At 36.7% G+C, this 13,833-nt stretch overlaps 2 protein-coding genes across 2 annotated transcripts; one reads left to right on the top strand and one right to left on the bottom strand.

Annotated features, from left to right (window-relative positions):
• Positions 1-677: 677 nt before the first annotated feature.
• LOC113047786 (mediator of RNA polymerase II transcription subunit 21-like) lies at positions 678-3,074 on the bottom strand. Its single transcript, XM_026209077.1, has 4 exons — positions 2,983-3,074; positions 2,125-2,239; positions 1,945-2,045; positions 678-1,261 (listed from the first exon to the last, which is right to left on the bottom strand). The coding sequence occupies exons 1-4, from the start codon at positions 3,022-3,024 to the stop codon at positions 1,082-1,084; spliced, it is 438 nt and encodes a 145-aa protein (XP_026064862.1). The 5' UTR covers positions 3,025-3,074; the 3' UTR covers positions 678-1,081.
• A 28-nt stretch (positions 3,075-3,102) lies between these two features.
• On the top strand, positions 3,103-13,600 carry LOC113047785 (transmembrane 7 superfamily member 3-like). Its single transcript, XM_026209076.1, has 12 exons — positions 3,103-3,348; positions 5,647-5,801; positions 6,269-6,419; positions 6,506-6,626; positions 7,005-7,176; positions 7,995-8,172; positions 8,361-8,447; positions 9,475-9,555; positions 10,276-10,428; positions 11,334-11,431; positions 11,517-11,679; positions 12,348-13,600. The coding sequence occupies exons 1-12, from the start codon at positions 3,273-3,275 to the stop codon at positions 12,599-12,601; spliced, it is 1,689 nt and encodes a 562-aa protein (XP_026064861.1). The 5' UTR covers positions 3,103-3,272; the 3' UTR covers positions 12,602-13,600.
• The last annotated feature ends 233 nt before the right edge of the window (positions 13,601-13,833 follow it).

Below are 13,833 nucleotides of genomic sequence, written 5' to 3'. Positions count from 1 at the left end.
CTAAAATAACAAGTTCACTTGTACGACCACCAGATGGCAGCTCCGAGTTAGTTAGTGATACTCATACGCCATGCATTTATTTTATTATTAGAGACATTTATACAAACGTTAATTGCATTTTTTAAAGAACTGGAATAGGGATTTATTATCTTTAATAACATATAAAATTATGTGAATTATATTATATATAAGGATCACAGTTCAGCCCTAAAAAATAATCAATTGTAATTTAAATCTTTATCACTATCCTACAAACCAAAAGAAAAATAATATATAAAATATAATATATTTAGTATGATTACTTCTTGTATGTATTCTAATCAGTACAGGGATTCACTTTATAAAAATCTACTTTATAAAAATAAAAAAAATAAAAAAGAATAAGAATTGGGGGATACATAAAGCGATTCTTCTTAAAGAGGCAAACAGACACAGGAAGTGCTTGTAATACCAAGTTTTGGACATTGTTCAAATAAGTACAAACTAGAAAAAGAAGGAATAAATAAAGAGAAAGTTCTTTGTTGTGTTTGTTTTCACGATGAAGTTAAGTTTCTTAAGTCGGTTCAGAACCAACCAAAACATTTGATAGACGGAGTGATAAAATAAGAATAAAACTACAATGTTTAAGATCTCTTATGTGTATAAATCTGTTAAAGAATAGTCTATTGACTAAGGAATTGCATGAGACAAATGAAGGAATTCATAATTCAATCTGCGAAGAATAACAAGCATTTCATTCAACATTTTTGAATGTCTATCATACAAATGTATTTTGTTAAAACAAAATGAACACCGCATAACCATAACAAGAAAAAAAACATCATTAAATATAGCAAAGCAAATAAATTACCCAGATGCCAACTGTCTGAAAAAGGCTGATGGATGCTGAACATTTACATTTATCAGGTAGAAAAGGATATCAGAGGTCATATAAATCAAGACATGCGATGGAAAACAATCAGAAACACTCTTCAGTCCAGAAACAAACTACATTTAACACATGCTCTCCTGCGATCCATGAAGGATGAGTATAAAATCCCTGCTGTGATGATATAGTCCATGTGTGGTTGGTCGGTCGCTGTCATGACTCTGGTGGTGTCAGCTGACTCGGGGCTCCACTGCGTGTGCGCAGCTGTGATTGGGCGATGTCTGCTAGAGCTGACTGAATCTTCTCCAGCAGCATGTCTCCTCTGTAAACTACTTCCTCCAGACGGGCCGCAGCTTCCTGGTTCTCCTCTTCCAACTGCCTCAGACTGGCAGCCTGTGAAGATTAGAGTTTACTGTAGGGATGCAACCGTCAACTCACAATGCGAATACCTTTTTATGAAGGTATATTAATGCCAAATAGATTTGCATATGCAAGGTAGGAGTTGTGGAAGTGTACATAAAACTGTAAGCAAATTAAATTTGCATGCACAAGATAAGCTTTGTGAAGGTGTATATCGCGTTTCAAGACTTGCAGAACTTTTGAACGTATTTTAGCGAAACAACGTGCCAAAAGTGTAAGCACAGAAAAATTGAAGTCAGAAGAATGCAGATAATATTTATTTTGCTTTAGCATGAAGCTGCAGTTTCACAATACTTGAATTACACTTATGAGTAACAGTAAAATGCTGCAAATCATGTTTTCCTAAATTCATGTTTTTATTAGCTTGAAACGCGATATACACCTTCACAAAGCTTATCATGCGCATGAAAATTTAATTTACGCTTACAGTTTTATGTACACTTACCCCAATTCCTACCCTGCGTATGCAAATCTATTTGGCATTAATATACTTTCAAAAATGTTCTCCAGATTTTTTCAGACAAATAAATGGAAAAGGCATCCTTTTATTATTCCTGAGTATAAATGCTGCACATTTCTTTGTGAAATTGAAATATGATGAATAACAAAACTAAATTTTTGTAGTTCAGGGAGCCACTGTTTGTGTATAAACGTACCTGCAGTGCAGCAGTAGATTCTTCACTGGGCAGAGAGTCAATCAGCACATCAACATCTTTTGCTGTTCTTGCTATCAGTGCTGCAAACAGCTGGGCGTATTCTAGAAGAACACATGAAAACATGTTAGTTAAACCACAACAGCAGAGCTGTAAACTGATTTTTGGTAGAGATTCGTGCACCTTCTGTTTGGTTGGAGGGCTGGTCTTTGTTGATGGCGGTCTGGATGTTGCTGAAGGAGGCAGGTGGGGCACATTGCTGCAGGACTCCAATCGCATTACAGAACTGATCAGCCAGCTAAAACACACACAACATTGCAATATATCACACACAGTGCACACAAGCAACCAAATATAACCTTTGCACTTGGTTTACTTGGTTTGTCTTAAACATGGAGATTCAGTGCTTATATTGTCAATAATGTGTAAGCTTATTTTAATAATTTTCTTTTAAATGTAAAAACAAGAGTACATAATATAACACGTATAAAACAATTTTGTGGTATATGTCACAAATATTTTTTTTTTATAATAACTACATTATCTTATATATTTATTTTTTAAACGTTAAATGTTTCACATGTACAAAACAATTAGGGATTCACGATATATCAGCCACCATATCGGTATCGGCTGATAAATGCTAAAAAAAATGTTGTTATCGGTATCGGCACAATAATGAAATCTGCCCAATATCTAAAAGGCGATGAATAATTAATTATTATTTCCTTCAGAAACAGTTGACTTGATATGAACTGTTTGCATTATTTATGCATTGTTATTTTTTGTAATACTTTTTATGATGAAATTTGGTCAAAAATAAATAAATAAAAATATAAATTATATATTTATTTTTAAAATATGTAAAAACAAGGATGCATAATACAACTGTATGCTATGCTTACACCTTCATACGCTACAGTATTAATGTGACTTCTCACACACACAGTGTGACTTCATTTAGCAGACGAATGAATACATACGATTCGACCTCTTCTGCAGCTTATAAGTCATAAAATAAACATTTAAATAAGGACTCACGGAGTTAACTGCATCCTGAAGCTGCGTTAGCCTATCCGCCATGTTGGCTCCACATCACCTTTTCCGTTTCCGCCGAGCCTGTTCAAAGCGATATCACGTGACACCATACACTCGCGCATGCGCACTAGAGATGAAACGAGCGTTCCACTCAAAAGTTGTTACCTTGTAGCGCATTCGAGGAGCGAGTGACGCTTCCGGGGGCTTCAACGCGAAGCTTCAGCATGTGAGTCCTGTATGAGTACTGGATCTGATCGCAGCTGCCAGAGCGTTTTATGGACTGACCCGGGAAAATGCCACTGAAGAGAGAATGCTTGGTTATTTTGCTCGTCTTGTCGTGGGTCAGTTCCCTGCGCGCTCAGGATGAGAGTGAGTAAACAAAACATTTTCATCAACACCCAATTGCAAACGTATGCGTTTAACAAATGACGTTTACTTGAATTCTGAGACAGTGACATGATTTACCAACACATGAATACTGAATTAATCTTGATTTAATAATTATTTTATATGATTTCATAACTAACCAGGGTGATTTCAGGGTCAAGTTCATATTGTTTCAACGTAAACCTCCCCCTAAATTCGCTCTGTGTTTGCTCACAAACATGCAAAAAAAAAAAAAAAAAAAAAAATTGTAACAGTTTAACCTTTAGACAAAATATATAAAAGATGTTTGCATATATTTGGTATCATATTTGATACATCCGGCTTTTATGTCTCAGTATGACTGACTACTTCTATAAAATGACTACAATATCAGTCGTCACTATATCTCTAATAATAAGTCTTTGTAATGTGATACTGAAATTATATATATTTTTTATTAATTAATTTAAAAAATCACATTTTACATAAAAAAAGACATGAGATGAAGGAGGGCGTTTGTACAATTACAATAATTACCTTAAAAACAAAAAAAGTTTAAACTATCAATCAGAAGGCATGGAGTAAATTGTGTGCAACAGCTTTTGATTGTTGTTAATTTAGAGGCACAAAAAGTGTATATATCAAATATAAAACCATAGGGTTAAGGAAACCATAGATCTGTAGTAAAACACTTCTGTCTGTTTCCAATGTTTGAAGCATTTGATGATCTCTTGCCTGTCAAGGAAATGTCTGATTGTTTTTAGTATCTCTCATTTGTGATTTTGTGCATCTTCATATTGTTCTGGTATTTTGTAACAGTGTCGCATGAGTCCATTCAGTGTTTTTTCCTCTTTTAATTCTCCTCATTCCTGCTTATGATGCACTGGTGACAATGAAACAGAGGAGCAATCCATGAGATGTAATTTAGAAACTATTTCCTCATTCCTGAGAAAGAGAGAAAGAGATTGTTCCAGAGCGGTGAAGTGATTTCAATCTTCAAGATCTCTGCAAACCTCAAACTTTAAAAGAAGAACTAAATGGGGAGGGGACATTTAAACTGAATGCTAGAAAATGTAGAAGTAGATTTAGAGAAAAACAAGTAAACATTTAGTGGTCTCCCAGCATATTTCTACAAATCTTAGCTTTAAAATGGAATAAAGGAAACACAAATGTTTCTTGTTCTTACACACAGGAACTTCATGTGAAGGCAGCAGGTTTGCACACTTCCAGAGTTCTTCAGGTGTGAGTTATTGTGTATTCAGGCAGGAAGTCAGAGCAACACCTTTCTACAACAAATCACAACTGTCAAAGCCACTTCCTTGTATGAAGTGTTCAGTGGCATCTCTTCCTGCAGACAGTCACTCACTCACTGCCTTCAGTTTTAAATGAGAAGAGATATAAAGATTTGTCAGAAATTAAATAAATAATCAGACAGTGTCAGGGCTCTACAATGACGTGGTCACATTTGTGCGAGTGCATGGTCTGCACTACAACCTGTCTGCTCTTCGTCTGGAAAAATTAAAACGATGGTGGATGGAGGATTTGGTCTTCAAGCAAAATGTAGAATGTTGAAGTTGAGTGGAGAAATTGAACATGGTTGCTATCCTGGGGAAAAAAATTATGCAAACAATATCCACGACAGCCAATGTAATTTTACTTTTGTTTTCATTGGAAAAAGCCTGTTATCTTTGCTGTTTATATATATTATAATGGATAGTTATGGTCCTTGTTTCTGATTGGTTGAGCTGCGTTGTCATACACCTTTGTTTACTTCTTTGTTTACTTGTGTTGCTTGGCAACCGCTTTATTGGAACCACAACTGATTCCGAGGAACTACATTGTTTGGTGGAAGAATACAGTTTTTTTATATATATATCACTACACTTTATCTGCTCCGTTTTATTCTGTGAAAACATAGTATGTATATGGAATAACTGTTTTATAAAAGTAATAAGCCACTGGTTTACAGTGAATTTATAACAGTCGTGCCTAACAAAGCCCATTAGCTGTTATACATTCGCTGTAAACCACAGCTTCATGGGGCTTATTGCTTTATACAGCATGTGGGGTATGCCATGCCTTGTCTTATTCATTAATAAACTAATAAAACTTATGGAAAAGAATGGGCTGTGTATTAATCCCATTCCCTAAAAATTCTATTTTGTAGAAAAAGAAAAGTGCAACCAACTGAGTAAGTTAGTTTCTCTAGTACAATCAGTGCGAAGAATGAGTCTAGACCCGTAAGTGTATTTTTATGGTTAGAAAATATACATATTATAATAACGTTTATTTGTTTTGCAGACCATGTGATGTTTTCACTGGGAACCTTCCAGAATGTGAGTGTCCCAGTCAACGGGACGGTTAAAGCTGACGTTTCCCGGATTCCCGCTGATGTTTCCTTCTTAACCCTGCAGTTTCATACACATCACCGCAATGTTACACTCTCATATACACCGGTAAGAGATCACACACACACACAGATAACTGCTGTTTCACAGGCATACACTCTCTCTTTCACACACATACACAGCACTGTTATGCACTGTCATACACGAGAAATAGGTTGATCGGGCAAGACATCATGTGAGAGTTGAATCACAAGCTCTGATCCACACACACACCCTCCTTCATGCATTCTTTTCATAATGTCAACAGTCATGCAGCAGTAGCACAAACCCTGTCTTAAATGGTTTATAAGTTATTGTTAAAGATCAATACACCTGTGGAGAAAATGAATGGGATTTCTACTAACTGTTGCAGTCTAGTCTGGTGTCATCCCAAGTGAATGTAGGACAGGACTCAAATGGTTGCACTTTGCTTGTATTTGTTGCTTCTTATTCTCCACCTGAACTTTATCCATCTAGAGTGACTGAGTGAATGTGTAGCTGTTCATCCATAGGCTGTGTTTATGTGTATCGGTCAGATCCCACTTTATGGTTTTTCGGTCACGGCAGCAGATGCTGGTCTGTTATCCACCCTGACACTAAGCCAGACCGATGTCTCGTGGTTCCTGAAGACGCCCGACGGGAGCAGCACGGCTGGAGTTGGTGTGATTTTGCCGTACACCAGCACTGGTTAGAGAACTAACTCTTTACTTGCAACGCTCTCGTTAACAGACTGTACCCTGGAATACTTTACATTCAGTGTAATGTCTGTGCAGATCCCGTTCCTGGAGCCTGCAATCAGGTATTCCCGCTGGAGATTGATCCAAACATCTACCTGGAATACAACCTGTTTGAGACCACCATTACCTTTGCACCTGCTAACATCGGATACAGAAGGTGAGAAGAATTTAATAAGTCTTAGACCTTTAAAATGCATGCAACAAATATATTATACATGGTTTGTTTAAGCTCATAGTGAACTACACAAGCACACACATATTCTGTATCAGCTGTAATTTAATGCACAGCTGCTTGCATTCAAATATATTTATACATGAACACGCTATTGTTTTTAAAAACAATAAGATCTTGATGAAGACTTTAAACCCAGAAAACATAAATGGCGCAAAAAATGAACCAGATTTCCCTCTTGTCTTCTGTGATGTGCATCACAAACACCTCTTCTTCGCTAGTGTTTGATGTCCCTTAAAAATGTTGTTTTCCAGGCGTGGAAGATCAGATCTAGATCAGTCTAAATCAGATGATGTTTTTCAGAGGGGAGACTCCGCCGGCGTGTGACGTGGACACAGGCTCCAGCACTCGTTGGCGATTGGTGTATGAGCTGTATCAGTACTTCCTGCCGGAAGGCGACCTATCAGAGCAGAGTCTGATCAGCGGTTTGGAGAGAGCGGCCAATGTGCAGAACGTGCAGGACAACAGCAGAAAGGTGTGTGGAATCTCTCTCAGTCCTTCCTTAAACCTTTCTTTTATCTGTTCCAGCTGTTTTTATTAAGTGCATTTTCAGTGTAGTTCTTTTCGATGTATGTACACAGCAGTCGTGCTTGGTTCCACACTGAAACAATCAGTTCACCATTGCATGAACTCTCTTAAGACATGCAAACTCAAACATTCAAAAAATATAATATATATATATATATATATATATATATATATATATATATATATATATATATATATATATATATATATATATATATGGAAATATATACGTGTGTGTGTGTACTTGTGTATTTGTTTTATGAGGACACAAATGTGTTTAATGACATGGGTACTACACTTCCTGTGTCCCCATAAAACAAAAGCATAAACAAAACAGAAAGCAGTGTTTTATGAAATTAAAAAAATTTTCAGTAGTTTTCTGAAAGGGCTAGGGTTGGTGTAGAGCAATATAAAATACAGTTTGTACAGTATAAAACTATAACGCCTATGGGGGGTCCCTGTAAACCACAAATGCAAGTATGAGTGTGCGTGTGTGTGTGTGTGTGTGTGTGTGTGTGTGTGTGTGTGTGAAATATAGAAATGGAGGAAAGGAGAACATATATTTATATAAACAATAACTATACATTGACAAAGTTAAATAACATGCATGCAAAAAAAACATTGGCATGTATGCATACTTAAACATATAACATAATATATATGTTATAGTGTATATGTGTGTAATATAAATACAAATTAGTTATGTAATTAAGTCCCTGTACGGATCTGAAAACCCTTGTTTATCACTGATTTTCTCTGTTTCAGGTGGTGTCTTTATCCTCTCGTGACCGGACACAGTTCTCCTTCAGCTCTCTGCCCGGTCAGGGTGTGATTCTCAGTGTAATTGTGCGAGATCCAGTGTTGAACACGTCAGCGTCCTACATCCCCGTGCACACGTACGCCTGCAGCTTCAGCTCCACGCTGGACGGATGCAGTGATTTAGGTGAGAAGATGAACGTGAATCAGGACTAATGCTGCGATATTTTATTCACAAATGCAGAAGCTCCTTTCATATGTGGATCATCTGCCACTTTTAAAACCTACATGATTTTATATTTTTATCTTTTAGCTTCATAAACACTTCCTGACAGATTTGAGATGGTATTTAAACGTAAACATCTATTTTCTCAGGGAGAGTTTCTACTAAAGTGTTTTTCACTGTGACTGGTTTGGCCGGGCTGTTGGTGTGTTTCGTGGGTCACCGCTTCTTCAAATGTGGTGAGTGATGTTTGTCTCGCTGTTCTTAGAAACACACCACGTTACTGCTATTAATAACCATCGATCTACTAAAAAAAATGCCCTGAATATTTTGTGTAAATGATGTGAAATGAAGTGAACTAATCCTTTAAAGAGTCGGGTGTTAAAAGATTTTATAGTAACTTCACTACTACATTTTAAAGGGGTCATATGATGCATCATTTCTTTCCTAATGTCTGCTTGCAGTGTTAGTCAAGGCTGCTTGCACAACAAACAGTCCATTCAGTGTTTCATGACACTTTCAGCCTTCTCTCCATTCGAGTAAAACACGTGAGATTATTAAAAGTGCTTTGTTAATGTTTTAGGTGAAGTTAAATAATACACTAAACTTTGAAATGAGACATTTGTGCTGTTTAGTTTGAGTATTTGGTATTTTTGGCAGCTTTAATCTCTCTTATTGAATGTCAATTTCTCATTATATGATTAATGAATGAATGATGCATGTATATAGTGCTTTATTGTGTATTGTTGTACACCCAAAGCGCTTTACAATCATGTGAGGGTCTCTCCTCCACCAACACCAGTGATTTAATGTTTCAAATGAGCCTTGTTAAACTCAACGATATGTTAGCATAACTCTTATCTACATGATTATGTCAACTCAAACTAAAACCATCAATTTTATAATCTATTGTCACCTGAAATAAACATTAACTCATATCAATTTAAATATAAAACTTAAATTTTCAACTCATTTCTTATTTCCATTTAGTTTATTTATTTATATATATATACTAAAATAGCTAAGTAATGAAATAAAAATCATAAGAACACATATATAATTAAAATGACAAAAACATAAAATTAACCAAAAATTTGGTGACAATTGCAATTAAACCGAATATTTAAAAATAAAAACCAATTCAAAAGTAGAGATGCTAAAGTAACACTGATTCTGATGGAGATTGGTGCATGTAACTAATATATGATATATTAATATATTTAATGTATTGTTACCACTGAAATATCTCTGTCTGTGTCTTCTCAGAGCTGTTCTGTATGGGATTCTGCTTTATGGCGTTTGTCTTCTTTGTCCTGATCACCACAACCACAGCGCTGGAATATGACCGTGAGTCTATTACAGCCTCGGATGCAGAGTTACACATATCATGGTAAAATTAGACCAAAACAACTAGTGTCTGACTTTACCGGTTTCTAATCTAATAAAGTATCTGATCACCTCTTAGATAGAGTTTCATGTTCGATGATTCGTAGCGTTTACACTGAGCTGATGTCTGCACACCCATAAATAGTTCATGTCCCCAGAAGTCAAGTTTATCCAATGTTTTTCAAGTTTAATTAGACTGAAATTGGCTACACAAACTGGTTCGGGCAGCAGTGAATCTCATTAGTGGTCACGAGTGCAGAAAGCAGCTCCCGTCACAGCAGATTGAGGTTTTTGTTGTGAAGATTAGAGTCATGCTGCTGCAGCTCAGATCATGTGCTCTGGATTTCAGTCTGACCCAATCAAATTCATCGTCTACAGCTGTTAGTCAGCTGTTTGCGTGTTTAAAAGATGAGGAAGAGCATTTTTGATTCTCTGAGATAGATACTATCTCAAGTCATGGCCATTTCTCATAATGTGTTTATTTTTTTATTTTTTTTTTCATTACAGTAGCACTTACATCAAACTTCACAAAAGTTATATATGCATATAATGCCTCATTTGCATATTATAGCATTTGTAATGCAAAACAACTGTTTTATTTTAAAGCCTTTAGTTTATTGCTCTTGAGTCTTTAGCCTTTAGTGTCTTTAAACAGTTTATTGACTGACTGTCTCTCTGCAGTTCGATTGGCTCTGACAGCGCTGATGGGCGTGGTCGGGGGTGTGGCTATGGTGATGAGCTGGTGGCGCTTCGGTTCGGTCATGGCCTGTGTGTTGGTGGTCGGACTCATTCTTGGATTTCTCATCTCATCCATTGCCTTCTTCACTCCACTTGGTAAGAAATCATGTTTGAAGCCTGCATGTATGCTGATTGTATTGTGAACGGGGTGTTGTTTCTTTGATCTCAAGTTAAAGTTGTTGATGGGACGTTTAGATGTGACACCAGAGGTCCAGTTATGACATCTTGATTAAATGTTAAGAGTACAAAACTTTTTTTTTCTTTTATTAAATGCACGCATGAATGAATTGTTCAAATTAAAGTCCGTAACATGCATTTTGAAAAAAGATTGGGGTGAATTTTCATTTCATGAAGATGTGAATATAAAGCGCGTCTCGTTTTGAATATCTTGGGTTTTGCACAAAACAAAATTTGAACTGAATTGAGCCAGATAATGCACCTTGGCATATTTTTATTTGTCTACATAATGTGTACATTCAGTGTATAATGTGTAGTGCTAACTGTAAGTATGTCTAATAGTACACCGTCCGTGTGTACTGACTATATGTATGTGCATGTTGCACATTTTCACCTGTTGAAGTCTGTATGGTTATATGTTAATGGTTTGAGCAATTTCTGGAGCACGCTCCCAAGAATTTCACTCACTTTGGCATATGTGTTGTGCTGATGTAACAATAAAAGTGACTTGACTTGATATTAACTTTGTAACATTAACACTGGTGTTGAAGTGCATTGAGCTGAACAATGATGCCATTATCATAGAGTAGCTTTTCTGCTGAAATTTAATGTTACATAATTGATGAAGTTACTTTTTATTAAAGCGAAGCTGCTTTGAAACAAACTATATGCATAAAGCGCTATGTAAACATGTAACTTGGCTTTTCTTCCTCTACATTTCACATGCATTCAATTTTGTTGTCATTTTCATTATTAGTGATGAATAATTGATTAGTAATAGCCTGGTAAAATGTGTTAAATCTGTCTTTTTTTTTTTTCTCCAGGCGATCTCCCTGTCTTCCATGATGATGTGGTGTTCTGGGTGGTGTTTGTCTGCATTATGGTGTTTGTTCCTCTGTTCTTCATCAGGTGGCCTAGAGAGGTGAGATACAGAAAAATACATTGGGAGCTCATATCTGACACCCAAATGAAACGCACACATTTATCTGTAATTCTGTATGTTTCAGGGAAATATAATAACATGTGGTATGGTCGGCGGGTATGCAGTGGTCCTGGCCGTCAACGCCTACACCTACACCAGTCTGTCCTACATCACGCTGGACGTCCTCAAACGCCTCCTCAACCACAACTTCAGCCGAGCGTTCATCTCCGTCCCGCTGCAGGACATCGGTAGGTGTGCAGGGAGTGAAGTTCTCCGTCACTACGACAGTGAAACGGTGTGATAAGATCAACTCAATTAAAAGATCCAGTCCTAGATTTTGTAGAGTTTTCCACTGACCATAACAGGAGTTTTTGCGAGAGTGCAGAACTCATGCTAAACCGAAGACACGGAGCACTCGAGTCTTCAGATGTTTTTTTTGTTCATTTATTATCATTATTTCAGTATTTTTGTAATCATTTTATAATATGCGTGGGAAAAGTCCTTTCACACTTTCTTTATACTTATCATAAGTCTTGATTTTGTGAAAAAAAAAAAAAATGTATGCATTAAAACAAACTAATTCATAAATGGGTTTTCTCCGCTCATTTTGTCTGTTCAGAATACAAAAACATGCCATTTTCCCACGAATATCTTAAAAACTATGCTATTAATCGACATTAATAATCATAATTACACTGAATCATTGATTGAAAACAGATTTGAAATGACACAAACTAGCAGGGGATGTTTTCTTTCCTTTCTTTATTGCTCTTGAGTGTTTAAAAAAAGTGATGGAATATGATGGAGCATAAAATCAGTTCTCATTGAAACGTTTGTGTTTATTTTTTGCTTTAATATCTGGCTGTGATGCTCAGACTTATCCATATATTGATCATGTCTGATGTTACCTCTCCAGATTTCATCCTGATCACCGTGTGGGTCGTTCTGGGGGTCTCGGGGATCGTCATGCAGCTGTATCGGGAGAAATCACGGCCGTTTTTCCCGCCGAGCCCGTACGTGATGTGGAAGCAAGAACGAGAGCGCAGGAAGACCAATGTTCTGGATCCCAGCCACCACAAACCATCTTTATCAGCCCGAATCCTCGGACGCATTCGCCAGCTCACACAACACGCAGAACCAGCCGGAGAAACCACACCACTACTACTTTAACCTTTGACCTTTTGACCTTTGACTTGAAGTCAGTTCATTGTTAGTTCTTCCCCTCCAGATAACAGCTGCTCAAGCCTGTTGGAAACATATAGGAACATACATGAGGATTGAGTTCGATTTTCAGAGCCTAAAGACTTCGAAGAGCAACCGATGGAGGGTAAAAGAGCAGCTCACACATGGTGAAGACTATATGCACTTGTGTGTGTGTGTGTGTTTGTGTGTTCCCAGCAGTGCCTGGTCCCATTGCAGTTTCCAGATAATTAATTAACTGACCTCTTCTATATACATCAGCTGCCACCGTCTGCTTTTAGATGCATTTAAGCAGCTTGGAGGAAACGTTCAGTGGAGATTTTTAAACTTTTTTTACTACGTCTGGTTAGTATATGAGTGAATGAGTGATTTTTTTAAGTTGTTCGCCATTAAAATGAATGTTTAAGATGCTGCGATTGCAGACCAAATGAACTGGTGTTCATAAGTAGCCACTGTAAGCCTCTACGGCTGGTGTTTGAGTGTTTTCTGTGTCTGAGCATGTTTGAGTCTCAGTGGATCCTCACCCAGGTTTGGAGATCGTGATAGAAATAATGAGCTCATTTTGACAGCGTTCCTGTGGGAATTTGACTGCTGCTTCGCTGCGCTGGTGTACAACCCTCAATAACGAGGATTTTAAATGCGGTGCTAGATGAATCTTGAGAATCTGTGGAGTTTTCAGTCTTTTTCAGTGCTTTATAAATGGATATGTAGCTCTTACGGAGACACAAACCCAAGTAAGATCTCTGACAGACTAGTTTTGCATTAATCATGGATTCAGTCCTGGTTTCCTCTCAGGGTTTCTTCATGTGATCTTTGTGTCATTCACAGAAGCAAACTATTTCTAAAGCATTTAAAACATATAGTGATGTTAAAATAGTTTTTTTAGCAGTATGCATTATCTCTGTTTTGTAATTTAAATAATTGTCTAAATTAAATGTTTAATAAAGTTGTCATTTGTGCCGTAACACCTAAATGATACTGTTTTCTATCCCGAGACAGATTAGAATGAGATGATGTTTTGTTGAATTGGATGCAAGAAATGTGTGAATGTTTGATCTGACAAAACCTCATTAATATTTTATTCAGTTATTAATAATTCTAAACCGCTTTGATGCCTTAAGTCAACATAAAATGGCATTTGCAATGCATTTTGTGAAATAATTATGACTGAAACTATATTAAATTAAATGAAAATGCCAGGA

This window comes from Carassius auratus, chromosome 29, assembly GCF_003368295.1.
Source record: "Carassius auratus strain Wakin chromosome 29, ASM336829v1, whole genome shotgun sequence".
Lineage (NCBI taxonomy): Eukaryota > Metazoa > Chordata > Actinopteri > Cypriniformes > Cyprinidae > Carassius > Carassius auratus.
Note: the sequence above shows the minus strand (reverse complement) of the source record. Positions and strands in the feature narration are given on the sequence as shown.